The sequence below is a fragment of the Passer domesticus genome, chromosome 28 (genome assembly GCF_036417665.1).
Source record: "Passer domesticus isolate bPasDom1 chromosome 28, bPasDom1.hap1, whole genome shotgun sequence".
Taxonomy (NCBI): domain Eukaryota; kingdom Metazoa; phylum Chordata; class Aves; order Passeriformes; family Passeridae; genus Passer; species Passer domesticus.
In genome coordinates this window covers 983,666-1,005,150 of record NC_087501.1, presented here as the reverse complement: position 1 = coordinate 1,005,150, position 21,485 = coordinate 983,666, and the positions used below count along the sequence as shown (strand labels likewise).

Here is a 21,485-nt window from a genome sequence, read left to right as displayed (position 1 = left end):
CGGTGATTGGCTGCAGAGGAGGGATTCACGCCCACCCGCGCACGAGACCGGAAGAGGGCGGGGCGAGGGCGAAAGGGGCGGGGCTTGGATGGGTGGGGCTGCTGAGGGCGGGGCTTGAGCGGGGCCACGCCCCCCGCGGGGGATCCCGGGCGGATTTTTGGAGCTCCATCCTCGTTTTTTGGGATCCAGCCCAATTTTCCAGGATCCAGCCCCATTTTTCGGGATCCAGCCCCTCCCATTCCCATCCCCCAGCCCGGGTCTCTTTCCCCCTCCTTATTCCCAAATCCCAAATCCCAAATCCCAGGGCAGCGCCGCCCTCCCTCCTCCCATCCCTGTGGGATTTTTTTGGGGATTCTCTCCGGAAAATCCCATTTTTCTCAGGTTTATTCGCGCCCTCTTTGCATATCCAGGGAATCCCGAAGCTTTCCCGGCGGATCCCAAATCCCGGGATTCCCCCCGGGGTTTTAGTGTCGCTTCGGCTCCTCCCGAGCCTTTCCCGGGATTTTTTTCCCCGGGAATTTTTATTTTTCCAGGATTTTTCTGGGATTTCCCTCCCGGGGGAGCTCTTGCATAGCCAGGGGGAAGAAAAAATGGGAAAAGAAGGGGAAAAAGAGCAGGAAAATGGGGATAAAAGCGGGAAAATGGGGATAAAAGCATCGGGACCTCTGAGGAGTCGGATCCCGGGGTTAAAATTCCCTAAAAATTCAGGAGATTCCCTAAAAAAATCCAAGCCCAAGCGTTCCAGGAATGGGAATTTTGTTGGGAATTTCAATCCTGACTGGATTTTTTTTTTTCCTATTTCTTTTTTTTTTTCCCAAAAATTTCTGGGAAAGATCAGAGCGGGGAAAAAATTGGGAATTTTGTGGGGGAAAAGTGGGATGGGAGCGGGGGGGTTTGCATAAAAGCTCCGGGTTTGTCCAGCAGGGCTCACCCCGACGTCCCGCGAGGCCAGAATTCCCACCTTCTGTGGGACGATCCCAAAACAAAACCCCAGGGGGATCCCGGGATTCCCAGAGCCTGGAATAAAGTGCAGAATGTCCGTGGGGGGAGGGGAGCGGGGATGGGAATTCCCGGATTTTAAATAGGGGAGAAACATTCCCGTGGGAAAGGGGGATGGGCCGGAGAGGGGCCGGGGGCACCCCGGAGTTTGGGTCAGGTGGGAATTGGGAATCCCAAAGTTCTCAATCCATGGAGATCCCAAAGTCCTCATTCCATTGGGAATTGAGGATCCCAAAGTTCTTGATCCATGGAGACCCCAACGTTCTGGATCCATAGGGAATTGGGGATCCCAAAGTTCTCAGTCCATTGGGAATTCCAGATCCCAAAGTTCTGAGTCCATGGAGAATGGTGGATCCCGAAGTTCTTGATCCACAGGGAATTGGAGATCCCAGAGTTCTCATTCCAGGGGGAACTGGGGATCCCAAAGTTCTCAATCCATGGAGATCCCAAAGTTCTGGATCCACTGGGAAATGAGGATCCCAAAGTTCTCAGTCCATAGGGAATTGGGGATCCCAAAGTCTTTGATCTGCGGGGATCCCAAAGTTCTGGATCCATTGGGAATTCCAGATCCCAAAGTTCTCATTCCCTTGGGAAATGAGGATCCCGAAGTTCCTCGATCCCTTGGGAACTGGGGATCCCGAAGTTCTCAGTCCAGGTGGATCCCACTCCCCTCATTCCAAGGAAAACCCAGCTGGAGCAGGAGATCCCAACGTCCTCCCCGGCGTCCAAAACCCCTCCGGAGCCCCGGAACCAACTCCGGGATCGAGGAGCTCCCGGGATCCACCGGGAGAAATCCTCCCCTGGGAGAACGTCCAGGACCTGTCCAAAGCACCCTTCGCTGGAAGAGTTCTTGGGATCCACCTGGAGAATCCTTCATTGTAAGAGTTCTTGGGATCCACCTGGACAAATCCTTGGCTGGAAGAACTTTTGGGATCCACGAGGACAAATCCTTCATTGTAAGAGTTCCTGGGATCCACCTGGACAAATCCTCCCCTGGAAGAACTTCCTGTGTCCATCCAGACCAATCTTTTGCTGGAAGATCTCTTGGGATCCATCTGGATGAATCCTTCGTTGAAAGAGTTCCTGGGATCCACGTGGACAAATCCTCCCCTGGAAGATCTCCCGAGATCACCCCAACCCAACCCTCCCACAGCACATCCCCCAGCCCACGACAATCCGGCCTCTCCGTCCACTCCATCCAACGCGGTCACGGTGGCCACCGTGACAATGACCGGGATCACGGTGACCGCAACGATGGTGGCCACCATCACGATGACCGGGATCATGGTGACCGCCATCATGGTGGCCACCATCATGATGATCATGATCAAGGTGACCGGGATCATGGTGGCCACCATCATGATGACCACAATCATGGTGACCAGGATCAAAGTGACCATGATGACGGTGGCCACCACCACGCTGACCATGATCAAGGTGACTGCAATCATGGTGGCCACCATCATGACAATCACCATCATGATGACCATGATCAAGATGACCGCAATCATGGCGGCCACCATCATGACGACCATGATCATGGTGACCGGGATCAAAGTGACCACGATGACAGTGGCCACCACCACGCTGACCATGATCAAGGTGACTGCAATCATGGCGGCCACCATCATGACGACCATGATCATGGTGGCCACCACCCCATTGACCGCCATCATGGTGGCCACCACCACGCTGACCATGATCAAGGTGACCGTGATCATGGTGGCCACCATCATGACAATCACCATCATGGTGACCATGATCAAGGTGACCGCGATCGCGGTGGCCACCGCGGCGCCGACGGCCGTCAGGGCGTGTAGGCGGGCGGCGGCTGGAACTGGTTGACCACCTCGTAGTCAGGGCCGTAGGGCTCGGCCTCCTCCATCTCGGAGAGCAGCTCCAGGGCCTGCTCCTCCTCCTCGCTGGGGTAGTGCCGCAGCAGGTTGGCCGCCGTGGCCAGGATGGAGGCGCCGCCGGCGCCGGCCACCAGGTAGAAGCTGACGGCGAAGGTGACGAACACCTGGGAGCCGTGGTACTTCTTGTGCTGCTGCTGCTGTGCCAGCAGCAGCTCCGAGGCCCAGTAGCAGAACCCGATCACCGTGGCGCACTGCAGCACTGGAAAATGGGGAAAAACATGGAAAAGTTGGGTTAGGTTGGGCAAAAATGGGAAAAAACATGGAAAAAATGGAAAAAAAACCCATCAAAAATGGGTAAAACTGGGGGGGGATTGGGGTCTGGGGTCTCCAGGAGCAGCTCTGAGGGTCAGGAGCAGAACCCGATCACCGTGGCGCACTGCAGCACTGGAAAAATGGGAAAAAATATGGAAAAGTTGGGTTAGGTTGGGCAAAAATGGGAAAAAACATGGAAAAATGGGGAAAAAACATAAAAAAATGGGTGAAACTTGGGTGGGATTGGGGTCTGGGGTCTCCAAGAGCAGCTCCGAGGCCCAGTAGCAGAACCCGATCACCGTGGCGCACTGCAGCACTGGAAAATGGGGAAAAACATGGAAAAGTTGGGTTAGATCAGGGAAAAATGCGAAAAAATGGAAAAAAAACCATTAAAAAATGGGTAAAACTGGGGTGGGATTGGGGTCTGGGGTCTCCGGGAGCAGCTCTGAGGTTCAGGAGCAGAACCCGATCACCGTGGAGCACTGGAGAACTGGAAAAAATTAGTTAGATTGGGGAAAAATAGGAAAAAACATGGAAAAAATGGGTTGGATTGGGAAAAAATGGGTTAGATTGGGAGAAAATGGGGAAAAAAAAGGGGGGAAATGGAGGGAAAATGGGGATTTTTGTTGCTTTTTTTTTTTCATTTCCAGGGGATTTTGGGGGGGATTTTTGGGTGGAATTCTGCCGTGCTATTTTTAACTTTTGGGGGATTTTTGGGGGGAATTTCACCACTTTTTTTTAATTTTTGGAGGATTTCTGGTGTTTTTGGGGTGGCCCCACCTGTGAGGATGTGGGCGAAGGCGTAGCGCCGGGTGATTTTCAGCGCTGGGTGCTTGGGCCCGAAGACGTCGAGCAGGAAAGCGCCGAGGCTGCACAGGATGCCCAGGAAGCAGAAAGCAGCAATGACCCGCAGCAGCAGCACCGTCTGCGGGTTCATGCAGAAATCTGGGGGGAAAAAGGGGAAAAAGGGGGAAAAAGGGGATCAGAGGAAAGAAAAAATGGATTTTTTAACAAAAAACCTGATTTTTCAGCAAAAAAATCTGAGTTTCTGCACAAAAAAATTGATTTTTTGTCAAAATAATCTGATTTTTTGTCCCCGCAAAAAAATGGAGGATTTGGGATGGAAAAGGGGAATTTTGGGGAGATTTTTTGGGATTTTTGGGGGGATTTTTTTTTTTTAGGGGATTTTTTGGGATTTTGAGGGGAACAAATCCAAACATTCCTTTAGATGCAAATACGCCTTTGAGGCAATTCCTGTAATTAGGAATGGCTCGTTAATTAGGGGTGGCTCGTTAATTAGGGGTGAGTCCCTGTGCCCGAGGGGGAGGAGCAAGGCTGGAAAAATGGGAACAGGAAATTCCACGGGAATGGGGAGGGAGGGAGATGGAGGGGACAGAAGGTTCCGGAAGGGAAGGAAGGCCACAGAAGGCTCTGGACAGGATGGAAGGTTCTGGAAGGGGCGGATGGGTACGGAAGGTTCTGGAAGGGATGGAAAGGCACAGAAGGTTCCAGAAGAGATGGAAGGTTCAGGAAGGGATGGAAGTTTCTGGAAGGGACGGAAGGTCATGGAAGGTTCAGAAAGGGATGGAAGGCCACAAAAGGTTCTGGAAGGGATAGAAGGTTCCAGAAGGGCACGGAAGGTTCCAGAAGGGACAAAAGGCCATGGAAGGTTCCAGAAGGGACAGAAGGGCACGGAAGGTTCCGGAAGGCCATGGAAGGTTCCGGAAGGGATGGAAAGGCATGGAAGGTTCCAGAAAGGATGGCAGGTTCCAGAAGGGACGGAAGGGATGGAAGGTTCTGGAAGGGATGGAAGGCTACGGAAGGTTCAGGAAGGAACGGAAGGTTCCGGAAGGGACAGAAGGCCAGGGAAGGTTCCAGAAGGGCACGGAAGGTTCCGGAAGGGACAGAAGGCCACAGAAGGCTCCGGAAGGGACAGAAGGCCAGGGAAGGTTCCGGAAGGCTCCGGAAGGTTCCGGAAGGGACAGAAGGCCAGGGAAGGTTCCGGAAGGCTCCGGAAGGTTCCGGAAGGGACAGAAGGCCAGGGAAGGTTCCGGAAGGCTCCGGAAGGTTCCGGAAGGGACAGAAGGCCAGGGAAGGTTCCAGAAGGCCATGGAAGGCTCCGGAAGGGACAGAAGGCCATGGAAGGTTCCAGAAGGCCAGGGAAGGCTCCGGAAGGTTCCGGAAGGCCCGGGCGCTCACCTCGCAGCAGCTCGGGCTGCACGAAGCCCAGCACGTCGGCCACGCCCAGCTCCTGGCGCGCGCAGGTGCCGCCGTGGATGCGCAGCCAGGCGGGCTCGGCCAGCGCCGTGCAGAGCGCCGTGATGGCCAGCGCCCCCGGCAGCGCCGACGCCAGGCTGCGCTCCGGCTGCTTCGGCAGCGCCGCCCCGCGCCGCCGCCGCGCCGGCACCGCGCCCGCCGCGCCCGCCGAGTACATCGCGGGAGGGAGCGGCGACGGGGACGGGACCGGGAACGGAACTGGGACCGGGAACGGAACCGGGACTGGGAATGGAACCGGGACCGGAATTGGGAACGGAACCGGAATCGGAACTGGGAATGGAACCAGAGCTTGAACCAGAACCGGGACCAGGAATGGAACTGGGACTGGTGTTAACGACACCGGCTCTGGGTCACCGGGACCAGGAATGGAACCAGAACTGGCACCGGGATTGGAACCAGGACCAGGACTGGGAATGGAACCGGGACCGGGACTGGAACCAGGACTGGCACCGGGACCGGCACTGGCCTTAGGGACACCCGGTCTGGGTCACCGGTACCGGCTATGGATCACCGGTACCGGCTCAGGAACACCCGCACCCCCCGGTACCGAGGCACTGACACCCGCCCCGGGTCCCGGTACCGGCTCCGGGACCCCCGACACCCGTCCCGGGATAACCGGTACCGGTTCCCGACGCGCGGCGCCCTCCCCGCGTCCCCGACACCCGCTCCGGGATAACCGGCACCGGCTGCCGGACCCTGACACCCGTCCCGGCTTCACCGGCAGTGGCTTCCGACACCGCTCCCGGTCCCGACACGGATCCCGGCGCCTGCGAGCGCGCTGAGCGCGGCGCGGACGGCCCGGAGCGGCCCCGGGCGGGCGGTGCCGGTGCCGATCCCGCCGGGCCCGGCAGCGGCTCCGCTTCCTCCTCACGGCCCCGCCCCGCCCGGCCGCGCTTCCGCTTCCTGTCGGTTCCGCTTCCGGCGCGGCTCCGGTTCCGGTTCCGGCGGGGCTGTCGGTCCCGGTGCCGTTCCCGTTCGGTGCCGCCATGCCCGAGGCGCTGTCGCTGCTGTGCCGCGTGTCCGCGCACCCCGAGTCCCGCTGCTGGGCCCTGGCCTGGAGCCCCAGCGGGGCCCTGCTGGCGTCCTGCGGCGGGGACCGCACCGTGCGGGTGTGGGGCCGCGAGGGTGAGCGGGGAACGGGGAAACCGGGAACGGGAATGGGAACGGGACCGGGAATGGGAATGGGAACGGGAATGGGAACGGGACCGGACCGTGTGGGTGTGGGGAAACCGGGAGTGCACCGTGCGGGGGGACCGGGCTGGACACGGGGCTGGCAGGGCTCTGTCCCCGTGTCCCTCAGTGTCCCTGTGTCCCTCAGTGTCCCCTGTCTGTCCCACGCAGGCTCGGGCTGGGCGTGCCGCGCGGTGCTGGGGCCGGGCAGGGCTGTGTCCTGTGTCCCTGTGTCACTCCCTGTCCCCTGTCGCCAGGCTCGGGCTGGGCGTGCCGCGCGGTGCTGGGCTCTGTCCCCGTGTCCCCATGTCCCTCAGTGTCCCCTGTCTGTCCCACGCAGGCTCGGGCTGGGCGTGCCGCGCGGTGCTGGCGGACGGGCACCAGCGCACGGTGCGCAGGGTGGCGTGGTCGCCGTGCGGGCAGCTCCTGGCCTCGGCCAGCTTCGACGGCACCACCTGCGTCTGGAGGCGCCACGAGCACGGCTTCGAGGTGGGCACGGGCACCCGTGTCACCTGTGTGTGCCACCCGTGTGTGCCCCCCGTGCCCCCCGTGCCACGTGCCCTGTCCCCGCAGGTGGTGGCCACGCTGGAGGGACACGAGAACGAGGTGAAGTCGGTGGCCTGGGCGCCCTCGGGGTCCCTGCTGGCCACCTGCAGCCGTGACAAGAGCGTCTGGGTCTGGGAGGGTGAGCGCTGTCCCCGTGTCCCCTCGCTGTCCCCGGGACCCCTCAGGGTACCCGGGACCCCTCAGGGACCCCGCTGTCCCTGTGTCCCCTCGCTGTCCCCATGACCCCTCAGGGACCCCGCTGTCCCCTCACTGTCCCCCGGTGTCCCCTCAGTGGACGAGGAGGAGCAGGAGTTCGAGTGTGTCAGCGTGCTGAGCGCCCACAGCCAGGACGTCAAACACGTGGTGTGGCACCCCAGCCAGGAGGTACCGGGGACACGGGGGGACACGGGGACACCTGGGGGCACCTGGGGACACCTGGGGACACCTGGGGGACACGGGGACACCTGGGGGAGCCTGAGGGGCCTGGGGACACACCCTGGGACACGTTGGGGACACCGCTGGGACACCCAGTGTCCCCGTTGCTGTCCCCAGCTGCTGGCCAGCGCCAGCTACGACGACACGGTGCGGCTGTACCGCGAGGACGAGGACGACTGGGTGTGCTGTGCCACCCTGGAGGGGCACACGTCCACCGTGTGGGCAGTGGCCTGGGAGCGCTCGGGCCAGCGCCTGGTGTCCTGCAGCGACGACCGCACCCTGCGCGTGTGGCAGCGGAACATGGGACACGGTGAGGGACAGGGGGACAGGGACAGGGACATGGGAACACTGGGGACATGGGGACAGGGCCTGGTGTCCTGCAGCGACGACCGCACCCTGCGCGTGTGGCAGCGCAGCCAGGGACACGGTGAGGGACAGGGGGACAGGGGGACATGGGGACACGGTGAGGGACAGGGGGACAGGGACAGGGACATGGGGACACGGTGAGGGACAGGGACAGGGACATGGGGACACGGTGAGGGACAGGGGGACAGGGACAGGGACAGGGGGACACGGTGAGGGACATTGGGGACATGGGACAGGGGGACACGGTGAGGGACAGGGGGACACTGGGGACATGGGGACACGGTGAGGGACAGGGAGACAGGGACAGGGACATGGGGACACGGTGAGGGACAGGGGGACAGGGACATGGGGACAGGGGGACACGGTGAGGGACATTGGGGACATGGGACAGGGGGACACGGTGAGGGACATGGGGACACGGTGAGGGACAGGGGGACATGGGGACAGGGGGACACGGTGAGGGACAGGGGGACAGGGGGACACGGTGAGGGACACTGGGGACATGGGACAGGGGGACACGGTGAGGGACACTGGGGACAGGGACAGGGGGACAGGGACATGGGGACATGGTGAGGGACAGGGGGACAGGGCCTGGTGTCCTGCAGCAACGACCGCACCCTGCGGGGGTGGGCACTCCAATGTCCCTGCTGTCCCCAATGTCCCCGCTGTCCCCAATGTCCCTGATGTCCCCATGTCCCCACTGTGTCCCCAGGCGCTGGCTCGGAGCACAGCTGGCAGTGTGTCTGCACCCTGTCCGGGTACCACGGGCGCAGCATCTACGACGTGGCCTGGTGAGCTCGGGGACACTGGGGACACTGGGGACACCTCACTGGGGCCCTGTGACCCTCCAGGTGCCACCTCCCTCACCCCCCTGTCCCCTCCCTGTGCCCCACAGGTGCCACCTGTCCCCTCCCTGTCCCCTCCCTGTCCCCTCCCTGCCCCCTGTCCCTCCCTGAGGCTCCCTGTCCCCGCAGGTGCCACCTGACGGGCGCGGTGGCCACGGCGTGCGGGGACGACGCGGTGCGGGTGTTCGAGGAGGTGGCCCCGGCGGCGCCGGGCTCGCCGGTGACCTTCAGCCTGGCGGCCCACGTGCCGCGGGCGCACGCCCAGGACGCCAACGGCGTGGCCTGGCACCCGCGCGAGCCGGGGCTGCTGGCGTCCTGCGGCGACGACGGCGACATCGCCTTCTGGCACTACCAGCGCCCCGACGGGCTCTGAGCACCCGGGGACACCGGGGGACACCAAGGGACAGCACGGGGACACCGCGGGGACAACATGGGCACCATGGCACCCCGGGGACACCAGAGGGACCTCCAGGGCACCACAGGGACCTCCAGGAACATCAAGGGGACCTCCAGGGACCTCCCGTGGCCTCCAGGATCACCCAGTGCTCTCCAGAACCCTCCCACGGCCCCCAGGACACCTTGGGGACATCCAGAGCACCTTGGGGACATCCAGAGCACCTTGGGGACCTCCAGGAGATCTCGGGGGTCTCCAGAACCCTCCCGTGGCCTCCAGGATCACCCAATGTTCTCCAGAACCCTCCCATGGCCCCCAGGACACCTTGGGGACCTCCAGGGACATCTTGGGGACCTCCAGGAGACCTAATGTTCTCCAGAACCTTCCCATGATCTCCAGGATTTTCCTGTGGCCTCCAGGACACCTTGGGGACCTCCAGGAGACCTCAGGGGCTGCAGGATCATCCAATGTTCTCCACAACCTCTCCATGGCCTCCAGAAGCTTCCTGTGTCCTCCAGGACACCTCAAGGGCCTCCAGGACCCTCCCGTGGCCTCCAGGATCACCCAACGTTCTCCAGGACCCTCCAGTGTTCTCCAGAACCTTCCCAGATGTCCTCCAGAACTTTCCCGAGTTCTCCAGAACCTTCCCAAGTCCCCCAGCCCGCCCCAGTGTCCCTCCCCAGTCGGGTCTGTGGGGCCGGGGCAGGTTTGGGGTCCCGGAGCTGCCCCACAGCCAATAAAGCCCCGGGTGGCCCAAAATCCCACAGGGACCCCCTGGGAGTGTGGGGTCCATCGAGGGTTTGGGATTGATGGAGGGGTTTGGGATCCCAAGAGTTTGGGGCCCAAGTGTTTGGGATTGGGGAATTTGGGGTCCAAGGGTTTGGGGTCTGGGAATTTGAGACCCAGGACTTTGGAGTCCGGGGGTTTGGGATTGGGGAATTTGGGATTGGGGAATTTGGGATCCAGGAGTTTGGGATTGGGGAATTTGGGATCCAGGAGTTTGGGATCCCAAGAGTTTGGGGTCCAAGGAATTTGGGATCCAGGAGTTAGTTTGGGATTTTGCGGCGTTTTTTTTTTGGAATGTGGGAAAAGCAGGAATTTCCGGGCTCAGGAATCCATCCCCGTTTTCCCTCTTCCCAAAATCCCTCCCTCCCCCACCCCAAAATTCTCCAAAATCCCGGAATTCTGAACCTTTATTGCACAGACACAGCAGGGGGATCCCAAATGCTCCCCCAAAACCCCAAACTTCCCCTGAAACTCCCCCCAAATTCCTTTGGGAATGGGATTTTAGGGGATTCTTGGGAATGGGGTTTTAAGAATTTTGGGGAGTTTTGGGATTGGGATTTATGGGGATTTGGGGATTTTGGGAACGGGAATTTGGGATTTTTGGGATTTCCCTGAGTTGTTCCCAATCCCGGGGGGGGGGGCTCAGAGCGGGACCCCCCAAAAGCCTCGTACCGGGGGGGAGGGGACATTGGGGACACCGGGGTGGGGACATGGGGAGTGTCCCTGGGGTGGCACTTGGGGCTGTCCCTGTCGCAGGGGTGGCACTTTGTGTCCGGGTGGCACTTGGGGACAATCCTGGGGGGCAATGCAGGCCTGTCACGGGCGGTCGCGGTGGCGCTTGGGGACGGTGACACGGGTGGCCCTGCGCCCCGAGGTATGACAGGGACACTGGGGACAGTGACAGGGACACTGGGGACAGTGACAGGGACAGTCCCAGTGTCACAGGGGGTCGCGGTGGCGCTTGGGGACGGTGACACGGGTGGCCCTGCGCTCCGAGATGTGGCGCCGCACGCGGCCCAGGGGCGGCTCCGGGGCCAGCGAGGGACTCGAGTGGCACTTGGTGAGCGGCGCGGGGACGTGGGGACACCCCGGGCCGTCCCCGAGGGGACCCTCGGGGATGTCCCCGAGCTCCGCGCCGTCCCCGAGGGCGGCGCTGGCCCCGCTGTCCCCGCGCAGCCACGTCCCCAGCGCCTGCACGTAGGTGAGGCAGCGCTGGCGCTGCGGGGCAGGGACACGCGGGTCACCGGGGTGGCACCGCGGTGGCACCGTGTCACCCACGGGGTCACCCCCGGGGCACCCCCCCAGTGTCATCGTGTCACCTCAGTGGCACCTTCCAGTGTCACGGTGTCACCCTGTCCCCACTGTCCCCATCCCTCCAATGTCCCCTGTGCCACCCCATTGTCCCCACTGTCCCCATTGTCACCTCCTGGCACAGGAAGTCCCCGTGTGCCTGGTGTCCCTGTTGTCCCCAATGTCCCCAATCCCCCCGCTGTCCCCAATGTCCCTGTGCCACCCCATTGTCACCTTTTCCCTCAGGACGTCCCCATGTCCCCATTTGCCTTGATGTTCCCTCTGTCCCCATGTCCCCCATGTCCCCATGTCCCCTCGTCCCTCAGGAAGTCCCCGTGTCCCCAGTGTCCCCAGTGTCACCTCGTCCCTGAGGAAGTCCCCGTGTGCCCGGTGCTCCTCCTGCTCCCGTGCCCGTCCCTCGGGCAGCAGCCGCTGGTGCTCCAGGAGCTGGCACGTCACCGTGCCCAGCCAGCGGCGCAGCTGGCACTGCTGCTGCTCCTGGGGACAGTGGGGACATCGGGGTCACTGGGGTCACTGGGGGCATTGGGGACATTGGGGTCACTGGGGACATTGGGGTCACTGGGGTCACTGGGGACATCGGGGTCACTGGGGGCATTGGGGACATCGGGGACATTGGGGACATCGGGGTCACTGGGGGCATTGGGGTCACTGGGGTCACTGGGGACATTGGGGTCACTGGGGGCATTGGGGTCACTGGGGACATTGGGGTCACTGGGGACATCGGGGTCACTGGGGACATTGGGGACATCAGGGACACGGGGGACATCGGGGTCACTGGGGACATTGGGGTCACTGGGGACACGGGGACATCGGGGTCACTGGGGACATTGGGGACATCGGGGTCACTGGGGTCACTGGGGACATCAGGGACACGGGGGACATCGGGGTCACTGGGGGCATTGGGGACATTGGGGTCACTGGGGACATCGGGGTCATTGCGGACATTGGGGTCACTGGGGACATTGGGGTCTCTGGGGACATTGGGGACATTGGGGACATCGGGGACATCGGGGTCGCCGTGCCCAGCCAGCGGCGCAGCTGGCACTGCTGCTGCTCCTGGGGACACCAAAGGGGACATTGGGGTGGCCCAGGGACACTGGGGACATTTTTGGGGTTTTTGGGACATTTGGGTTTTTGGGATATTTTTATGTGGTTTGGGGTTTTTTTGGGGATTTGGGGTTTCCATGGGATATGGGATGTTTCAATGGGGTTTTTGGGTTTTCAGGGTGTTTCAGTGGGGTCCTTGGGATCTCTTTATGGGATTTTCGGGGGTTTTGGGTTTCTATGGGGTTTGTGCTGTCTCTATGGACTTTCTGTTTTGGTTTTTTTTTTATATTTCAGTGGCATTTTAGGATATTTCTATGGGGTTTTTGGGGTGGTTTCGGGGTGCTCCTCACCAGGGGGCAGGGGCTGGGCGCTGAGGGCAGGATGGGATTGGGGTTCCTATGAGGTTTATGATATTTCAGTGGGGTTTTTGGGTATTTCTATGGGGTTTTTGGGGTATTTAGGATATTTCAATGGGGTTTTGGGGTTTTTAGGATATTTTTTCGGGGTGCTCCTCACCGGGGGGCAGGGGCTGGGCGCCGAGGGCAGGATGGGATTGGGGTTCCTATGGGGTTTGTGATATTTCAGTGGGGTTTTTGGGTATTTCTATGGGGTTTTTGGGGTTGTTTTGGATTTTAGGATATTTTTCGGGGTGGTTTCGGGGTGCTCCTCACCGGGGGGCAGCGGCTGGGCGCCGAGGGCAGGATGGGATTGGGGTTTCTATGGGGTTTGTGATATTTCAATGGGGTTTTTTTGATTTTAGGATATTTCAGTGGGGTTGTTTTGGATTTTAGGATATTTTTTGGGGTGGTTTCAGGGTGTTTTCGGGGCGCTCCTCACCGGGGGGCAGCGGCTGGGCGCCGAGGGCAGGATGGGATTGGGGTTTCTATGGGGTTTGTGATATTTCAGTGGGGTTTTTTTTGATTTTAGGATATTTCAGTGGGGTGTTTTGGATTTTAGGATATTTTTTGGGGTGGTTTCGGGGTGGTTTCGGGGTGCTCCTCACCGGGGGGCAGGGGCTGGGCGCCGAGGGCAGGATGGGATTGGGGTTCCTATGGGGTTTGTGATATTTCAGTGGGGTTTTTGGGTATTTCTATGGGGTTTTTGGGGTTGTTTTGGATTTTAGGATATTTTTCGGGGTGGTTTCGGGGTGCTCCTCACCGGGGGGCAGCGGCTGGGCGCCGAGGGCAGGATGGGTCTCACGAAGCGGCGCCGGGAGCCGACGGCCGCGGGGAACGGCGGCGAGGACGAGAGGGCGGCGGCCACGTTGATCCCAAACACCCACTGGGACAGCTCCAGGGGGCTCCTGCGACGTCGCCGTGACGTCAGCGGTGACGTCATCGGTGACGTCACACCCGCCACACGGCGCAAAAACCCCAAATATTGCAAAAAACCCCAAATGGCCCTGAATGACCCCAAACAGCCCCAAAATACCCACAAAGGTGCCCCAAAAAAATCCCAAAAATAGCCCAAGAAAACCTCTAAAAATCCCCCCAAACATCCCCAAAAATAACCCAAAAATATCCCCAAGAATAACCCTAAAATACCCCAAAAAATCCCCCAAATCCCCCAAGACTATCCCCAAAATTACCCCCAAAATACCCCAACTTTACCCCAATAATATCCTCAGAAGGCCTCCAAAAATACCCCAAAAATATCCCAAAATTTTTTTTTTAGGATTTGAGATTTTTTTTTTTTTAGGATTTTTTTAGGGTTGTTTTTTTTTTTTGTAGGATTTGGGACTTTTTTTAGGCTTGGGATCTTTTCAGTTTTGTTTTTTTTTTTCTTTAGGATTTGGGGTTTTTTTTAGTATATAGGATTTTTTTACCATTTAGATTTTTTTACCCTTTCTGAGCCATTTACCTTTTCAGGATGTTTTTTAGGATTTCCCATTCCTTTAGGATTTTTTGGGACATTTTTTAGGCTTTGAGAGGTTTTTTTAGCATTTATCCCCTTTTCAAACTTTTCTAGAATTTTGCATTTTTTTCCCATACTTGGGACTTTTTACCCTTTACCCTTACGGGGTTTTTTTTGGGGATTTAGGAATTTCTTTTTAGGATCTCCTCCCTTTTTCTCCCTTTTGGGGTTTGGGGCGCCTTACGGGGCCTGGCACAGGAACTCGCGCCGGTCCCCGGTGCGCAGCAGGAACACGTTGGGGCGCTTGGTGTATTTGGGGTGGGGCCGGGCCAGGGCGTGGGGCAGCCCCAAAACCTCCTGGGGGCCCTCGGGGGGGTCCCTCTGCAGCACCAGCAGGGGCCCCCGCAGCTCGGCCCTGAAACGCTTCCAGCCCCGCCGGCCCCAGGGAGCTGTGGGGGAAAAACCCCAAAAACGGTGAGATCCTAAAATGGTCCCAATAAAATCCCATGAAAATCCCACAAAACCCCGTTAAATCCAGCCCAAATCCCATTAAATTTTCATAAAATCCCATGAAATTCCACCCCAAATCCCATTAAATCCACCCCAAACCAGCCCCGCCGGCCCCAGGGAGCTGTGGGGGAAAAAACCCAAAAATGGTGAGATCCTAAAATGGTCCCATCAAAATCCCACAAAACCCCGTTAAATCCAGCACAAATCCCATTAAATTCCTCCAAGATCCCATTAAACCCACCCCAAACCAGCCCCGCCGGCCCCAGGGAGCTGTGGGGAAAAAAAAATCCCAAAAAACTGTGAAATCCCAAAATACTCCCAACAAAACCCCATGAAATTCCCCCAAAATCCCACTAAATTCTCCCAACTCCACCCCAAATCCCATTAATTTCCTATAAAATTCCATGAAATTCCTCCAAAATCCCATTAAATTCCACCCCAGATCCCATTAAATCCACTCCAAACCATCCCTGCCAGTCCCAGGGTGCTGTGGGGGAAAAAAACCCCAAAAATTACGGGGGAGAGAGAGAAATCCCATTAAATTCCCACAAAATCCCATTAAATTCCCACAAATCCACCCCAAATCCCCCAAAATCCACCCCAAATCCCATTAAATTCCTATAAATCCAGCCCAAATCCCATTCAACTCCTCCAAAATCCCATTAAATTCCCACAAAATCCCATTAAAATCGCTCAAAATCCCATGAAGTCCCCACAAACCCATCCCAAATCCCGTTAAATTCCCCCCAAACCCCACAAAAACCCCAAACCCCCCCACCGACCCTTTTTGCCGTCGCTCTCTGCCAGGACCTTCCTGGCCAGGACCCCCCTGCGGGCGGGGCCGGAGCCCCCCAGCAGCTCGGGGGGAATTTCGGGAGTTGGGAATTTTGGGGCTTTTTTGGGGTTTTGGGAATCGGCTCCAGGCTCGTCCTCATCGTCCCTGTGAAAATCCCCCCAAAAAATCCCATTAATTGGTGGGGAAAGGGCAGAAATCCCCCAAAATCCCCTAAAATCCAACCAAAATCCCATAAAATCTGACCCAAACCCCATAAAGTTCAACCAAAATCCCATAAAGTCCAAGCCAAATCCCACAAAATCCAACACAAAATCCCATAAATTCTGCACCAAAATCCTATCAAATCCAACCCAAGTTCCAGAAAATTCAACCAAAATCCCATAAAATTGGCAGCAAAATCCCAAAAAAACCCATGAAACCCAACCCAAATCCCACAAAGCCCAACCCAAAATCCCATAAATTCCCCCCCAAATTCCCCCAAATCCCATAAAATTGACCCCCAATCCCCGCTCACGTTGCCCACTCCAGTTTCCGGCTGCGGATGGAGCCGTACAGAGCCTGGGGGGGAAAAATTTGATTTTTTTAGGGTTTTTTTGAGATATTTTTGGGATTTTTTAGGGATGTTTTTGGGATTTTTGGGGGTATTTTTTGGGGATTTTTCTGGGATTTTTTTCCAGATTTTTCTGTGATTTCTTTTTTTATTTTTCTACGATTTTTTCAGATTTTTTTTAGAATTTTTGGGATTTTTAAAAGATTTTTTAAGGAATTTTTGGGGAATTTCTTTTAGGTTTTTTAAAATATTTTTTTGGAATTTTTGGGGATTTTTTTTTAGGATTTTTTTGGGGACCTTTTTTACGATTTTTTAGGGTCACACCCCCCATTTTTAAGATTTTCCCACTGGGTTGTTTTTTTTTTTTTTCTCATTTTTCTTGTAGGAAACCCCAATTTTGGGATTTTTTGGGGGGTTTTTTTGGGGTTTTTTTGGGGTTTTGGGTACCTTGAGCTGCTCCCGGGGGAAGTCCCGGCCGTCCATCATCCCGCTCAGGTTGGTCACGAACTCGGAGCTGCTCATGGCCCGGCCCAGGCGCTGCGGGGTCGCCCCGAAACGGGGAAAAAATGGAATTCTGACCCAAAATCACCCCAGAAACGGGGAAAAAATGGAATTCTGACCCAAAATCACCCCAAAAACGGGGAAAAAACCCAAAATCTGACACAAAGTCACCCCAAAACGGGGAAAATACCCAAAATCTGACACAAAGTCACCCCAGAAACGGGGGAAAAATGGAATTCTGACCCAAAATCATCCCCAAAATGGGGGGAAATCCCAAATCTGACCCAAAATCATCCCAAAAACAGGGAAAAAATGGAATTCTGACCCAAAATCACCCCAGAAACGGGGAAAAAACCCAAAATCTGACACAAAGTCATCCCAAAAATGGGGGAAAACCCCAAAATCTGACCCAAAGTCAGCCCAAAAATGGGGGAAAACCCCAAACCCAACCCAAAATCACCCAAAAAATGGGGAAAATCCCAAAACTGACACAAAATCTGCCCCAAATCCATCCCAAAACTGCCACAATTCCGCCTCAAATCCACCCCAAAACCCCCAAATCCACCCCAAAACCCCAAATCTGCCCCAAACCCAAAACCCCAAAATCCCCAAATCCACCCCAAATCCGCCCCCCTCCCCCCATGCCCCCATCCCTCCCCAAATTCCAGGTGGAGATTTGGGGGATTTTAGGGGATTTTAGGGGATTTTGTGGGATTTTGTGTGAATTTTAGGGTCATTTTTGGGGTTTTTGGGGTATTTAGGGTCATTTTTGGGGTTTTTTTTTGGGGTGGCCTCAGCTGGCCGTGAGCTCCGTTGGATTTTGGGCAGATTTGGGGTCATTTTTAGGGTTATTTTTGGGATATTTTGGGATTTTTCCGGGACATTTGGGGATTTAGGGTTATTTTGGGTATTTAGGGTCATTTTGGGGTTTTTTTGGGGGTTTTTTGGGGTGCTCACCTGGCCGTGCAGGTCGGTGTTGAGCAGCATCAGGGCGCAGGTGAGGGCGTGAACGGAGTCTGGGGGGATTTGGGGTTTCAGGGGACCCCAAATCCCCTAAAAAGGGACCCCAAAACCCCTAAAGGGACCCCAAAAGGGGAAAAAGGGGTTCGGGGTCTTGGGGTGGATTTGGGGTTTGGGGTTTTGGGTTTGAGGTTTTGGGGTTTTGGGGTTTAAGTTTGAGGTTTTGGGTTTGGGGTTTGAGGGTTTGGGGTTTTGGGGTTTGGGATTTGGGGGTTTGGGGTTTTGGGGTGGGTTTGGGGTGGATTTGGGGTCTCATCAGCAGAAGGAAAAGCGCCAGGGTTGCAGCAGGGATTTGGGGTCGGTTTAGGGTCGGTTTTAGGGGGTTTAGGGTCAGTTTTAGGGGGTTTAGGGTCGGTTTTAGGGGGTTTAGGGTCAGTTTTAGGGGATTTAGGGTCGGTTTTGGGGGGTTTAGGGTCGGTTTTGGGGTGGTTTAGGCTCTCACCAGCAGAAGGAAAAGCTGCGGGGTTGCAGCAGGGATGTGGGGTCGGTTTAGGGTCAGTTTTAGGGGGTTTAGGGTCGGTTTTAGGGGGTTTGGGCTCAGTTTTAGGGGGTTTAGGGTCAGTTTTAGGGGGTTTAGGGTCGGTTTTAGGGGGTTTAGGGTCAGTTTTAGGCGGTTTAGGCTCTCACCAGCCGAGGGAAAGGCACCGGGGTTGCAGCAGGGATTTGGGGTCGGTTTAGGGTCGGTTTTGGGGTGGTTTAGGGTCAGTTTTAGGGGGTTTAGGGTCGGTTTTGGGGGGTTTGGGCTCTCACCAGCAGAAGGAAAGGCGCCAGGGTTGCAGCAGGGATTTGGGGTCGGTTTTAGGGTCGGTTTTAGGGGGTTTGGGCTCAGTTTTAGGGGGTTTAGGGTCGGTTTTGGGGGGTTTGGGCTCTCACCAGCAGAAGGAAAGGCGCCAGGGTTGCAGCAGGGATTTGGGGTCGGTTTTAGGGTCAGTTTTAGGGAGTTTAGGGTCGGTTTTAGGGTTGGTTTTAGGGGGTTTGGGCTCTCACCGGCAGAAGGAAAGGCGCCGGGGTTGCAGCAGGGATTTGGGGTCGGTTTAGGGTTGGTTTTAGGGTCGGTTTTAGGGGGTTTGGGCTCTCACCAGCAGAAGGAAAGGCGCCGGGGTTGCAGCGGTGGAAGCGGCTCGAGAAGTGCCCCAGGACTCGCTCGCGCTCCTGAGTCTCCCCCGAGAGCACCAGAGCCCGCAGGAACTGCCTGCAGCACCCCAAAAACCCCCAAAACCCCAGAAGGGACCCCAAAAACACCAAAGGTGACCCCAAACCACCCTAAAAACCCCAAAAGTGACCCCAAAAACACCAAAAAACCCAAAAGTGACCCCAAAACACCAAAGGCGACTCCAAAAAACCCTAAAGTGACCCCAAAAACACCAAAAGTGACCCCAAAAACACCAAAGGTGACCCCAAAACACCCCCAAACCACCCTGAAATACCCTTAAAATACCCCTAAACCACCCCAAAACCAGCCTGGAATACCCCAAAAATCACCCCGAAAGTGACCCCAAACCGCCCCAAAACCGACCCCAAATCATCCCAAAAATGTCCCAAATCCCACCCCCAAAAATCCACCAAATTCTCCCAAAAGTGCTCTCAAAAATCCCCCCAAAATCCCCCCAAAAGTCTCCCCAAAAATCTCCCAAAAATCTCCCAAAATCCCTCCCAGAAATCCCCGAAATCCCAGAAATTTCCCCCAAATTTCCCGAATTTCCCCCAAAAGCCCCGAGCTCCCACCTCAGGGCCTGCTCCAGGCTCATCCCCTGGAACTGGAAGAGCTCCAGGTACTCCCGCGCCACCCGCGAGCTGAACTCCGTGCTGGGGAGAAATGGGGACACAAATCCTCAGCTCCCGCCCCAAAATCCACAATTCCAAAAACAATCCCACAATTCCCAAAAAATCCCACAATTCCCACCAAAAAAATCTTCTTTTTTCCCAAAAATTCACTTTTTTTCCCCTAAAATTCCCATTTTTCTCCCTCTAAAATCCCCATTTTCCCCTCCCAAAATCCCCATTTTCCCCTCAAATTCCCATTTCCCCCCCCAAATTTCCCATTTTTCCCACCATTTTGCCCCAAAATTCCCATTTTCCCTGAAACCCCCATTCTTCCCTCACAAAATTCCCATTTCTTCCCAAAATTCTCCATTTCCCCCCGCAAATCCTAATTTTTTCCCCCGAAATCCCCATTTTCCCCCCAAATTCCCCATTTTTCCCCCAAAATTCCCCATTTCCCCCTCATATTCCCATATTTTCCCCTCAAATTCCCATTTTCCCCCATTTTTCCCCCAAAAATCCCCATTTTCTCCCCAAATTTCCAATTTTTTTCCCCCAAATTTCCAAATTTTTCCCCCCAAAATCCCCATTTTCTCCCCCAAATTCCCATCCCCCCCCGTTTTTCCCAAAATCCCCCCTTTTTGCCCCAAAGCCTCACTCCTTGCGCAGGAACGAGGCCACCTGCGACTTCCTGACCCCGTCCAGGCGGAAAAGGCGCCGGGCCAGGGCCACGGGGTCCTCCCTGGGAGGGGGAAACGGGGGGAAAAAATGAGAATTTGGGGAAAAAATGGGGATTGGGGGCGAAAAATGGGGATTTTGGGGAAAATTTGATGGTTTGGGGGGGGGAAATTGGCAATTTTGGGCTGAAAAATAGGGAATTTCTGGGGAAAAAATAAGGGGGGAAATGGGGATTTGGGGGAGGAAAAATAGGGGGGGAAATTGGAATTTTTTTGGGGGAAAGATGGGAATTTTTGTGAGGGAAAAATATGGGGGGGAAATGGGGGTTTTGGGGAAGAAAATGGGAATTTTGGGAGGGAAAATGGGGAAAATAGGAATTTTTTTGGGGGGAAAGATGGGGATTTTGGGGAGGGAAGATATGGGGGGAAAATGGGGATTTTGGGGAAGGATAAATGGGGGAAAAAATGGAGATTTTGGGAGGGAAAAATGGGATTTTGGGGAAGAAAATGGGAATTTTGGGGGGGAAAAATGGGAATTTGGGGAAGAAAATGGGAATTTGGGGAAAAAAAGGGGGGTCCCAAATGGGTCTGGGGTCTCGGGGGGTTCCTCACCCGGGGGGGTCCCGTGGGGGGTCCGGGCTGGGTTCGGGGGGCGGCTCCTCAGAGTTGGGGGGACCCCCAAAAACCCCCGGGCTTGGGGGGGGGTTGGGGGGGTCCTGGGGGGGTTTGGGGGGGGTCCTGGGGCGATTTAAGAGGGTCCTGGGGGGTTTGGAGGAGATTTGGGGGCATTTCTGGGGGGCTCAGGGGGGATTTGGGGGGGTCCTGGGGGAATCTGGGGGGGTCCCAGGGGGATTTGGGGTGGATCTGGGGGGATTTGGGGGGGCTCAGAGGGGATCTGGGGGGGTCCTGGGCGGTTTTGGGGAGATTTGGGGGAATTTCTGGGGGTCTCGGGGGGGATTTGGGGAGATTTTGGGGGATTTTCGGGGGGCTCAGGGGGGATTTGGGGTGGATTTGGGGGATTTTCGGGGGGTCCTGAAGGATTCTGGGGGGGCCCCGGGGGCTCTGGGGGGGTTTTAGGGGGGTCAGGGGGTGGGGGGGGCTCTGGACCCCCCATTTTGGGGGGGAGTTTGGGGTTTGGGGTCCCCATTTTGGGGGGAGTTGGGGTCCCTCCTTTAGGGGCAAATCTGGGGGGATTTGGGGTCTTTGGGGTCCCTCTTTTTGGGGTGAATCGAGGAGGTTTTGGGGCCTCCCTTTTTGGGGTAAATCTGGGGGGATTTGGGGCAAATCTGGGGGGATTTGGGGGCTTTGGGGTCCCTCTTTTTGGGCCACATTTGGGGGGATTTGGGGGTTTTGGGGTCCCTCCTTTTGGGGTAAATTTGGGGGGGCTGGGGTGGTTTTGTCCCCCACTTTTTGGGGTAAATCTGGGAGGTTTTGGGGTCCCCATTTTTGGGGTAAATCTGGGAGGTTTTGGG

The 21,485-nt window shown here is 56.8% G+C and overlaps 4 protein-coding genes and 1 long non-coding RNA gene across 7 annotated transcripts; 2 read left to right on the top strand and 3 right to left on the bottom strand.

The window, feature by feature from the left end:
• Positions 1-366: 366 nt before the first annotated feature.
• Positions 367-2,759, bottom strand: LOC135287062 (uncharacterized). Of its 3 annotated transcripts, none has more exons than XM_064400377.1 (2): positions 1,899-2,759; positions 367-1,860 (listed from the first exon to the last, which is right to left on the bottom strand). In XM_064400377.1, the coding sequence occupies exons 1-2, from the start codon at positions 2,757-2,759 to the stop codon at positions 1,579-1,581; spliced, it is 1,143 nt and encodes a 380-aa protein (XP_064256447.1). In that variant the 3' UTR covers positions 367-1,578. The 3 variants fall into 3 exon arrangements, with proteins under 3 accessions (XP_064256447.1, XP_064256449.1, XP_064256448.1); XM_064400379.1 differs by having other exon boundaries at positions 367-1,898; positions 1,977-2,759; XM_064400378.1 differs by having other exon boundaries at positions 1,977-2,759.
• A 47-nt stretch (positions 2,760-2,806) lies between these two features.
• TMEM127 (transmembrane protein 127) lies at positions 2,807-6,320 on the bottom strand. The gene is made up of 3 exons (XM_064400381.1): positions 5,367-6,320; positions 3,948-4,112; positions 2,807-3,114 (listed from the first exon to the last, which is right to left on the bottom strand). The coding sequence occupies exons 1-3, from the start codon at positions 5,599-5,601 to the stop codon at positions 2,807-2,809; spliced, it is 708 nt and encodes a 235-aa protein (XP_064256451.1). The 5' UTR covers positions 5,602-6,320.
• Positions 4,582-5,437, top strand: LOC135287066 (uncharacterized). The gene is made up of 3 exons (XR_010350960.1): positions 4,582-5,009; positions 5,059-5,136; positions 5,343-5,437. It is a non-coding gene; the product is annotated as an uncharacterized LOC135287066 (long non-coding RNA).
• Positions 6,321-6,353: 33 nt separating the features above from the next.
• Positions 6,354-9,970, top strand: CIAO1 (cytosolic iron-sulfur assembly component 1). Its single transcript, XM_064400380.1, has 7 exons — positions 6,354-6,569; positions 6,955-7,103; positions 7,188-7,299; positions 7,453-7,544; positions 7,713-7,905; positions 8,674-8,752; positions 8,936-9,970. Exons 1-7 carry the CDS (start codon positions 6,431-6,433, stop codon positions 9,177-9,179), a joined length of 1,008 nt encoding a protein of 335 aa, XP_064256450.1. The 5' UTR covers positions 6,354-6,430; the 3' UTR covers positions 9,180-9,970.
• A 405-nt stretch (positions 9,971-10,375) lies between these two features.
• Positions 10,376-20,735, bottom strand: LOC135287061 (PH and SEC7 domain-containing protein 4-like). The gene is made up of 12 exons (XM_064400376.1): positions 20,626-20,735; positions 19,995-20,078; positions 19,301-19,381; positions 18,655-18,767; positions 17,513-17,571; positions 16,502-16,591; positions 16,019-16,062; positions 15,491-15,648; positions 14,443-14,647; positions 13,503-13,647; positions 11,637-11,774; positions 10,376-11,204 (listed from the first exon to the last, which is right to left on the bottom strand). The coding sequence occupies exons 3-12, from the start codon at positions 19,321-19,323 to the stop codon at positions 10,926-10,928; spliced, it is 1,254 nt and encodes a 417-aa protein (XP_064256446.1). The 5' UTR covers positions 19,324-19,381; positions 19,995-20,078; positions 20,626-20,735; the 3' UTR covers positions 10,376-10,925.
• Between the last annotated feature and the right edge of the window lie 750 nt (positions 20,736-21,485).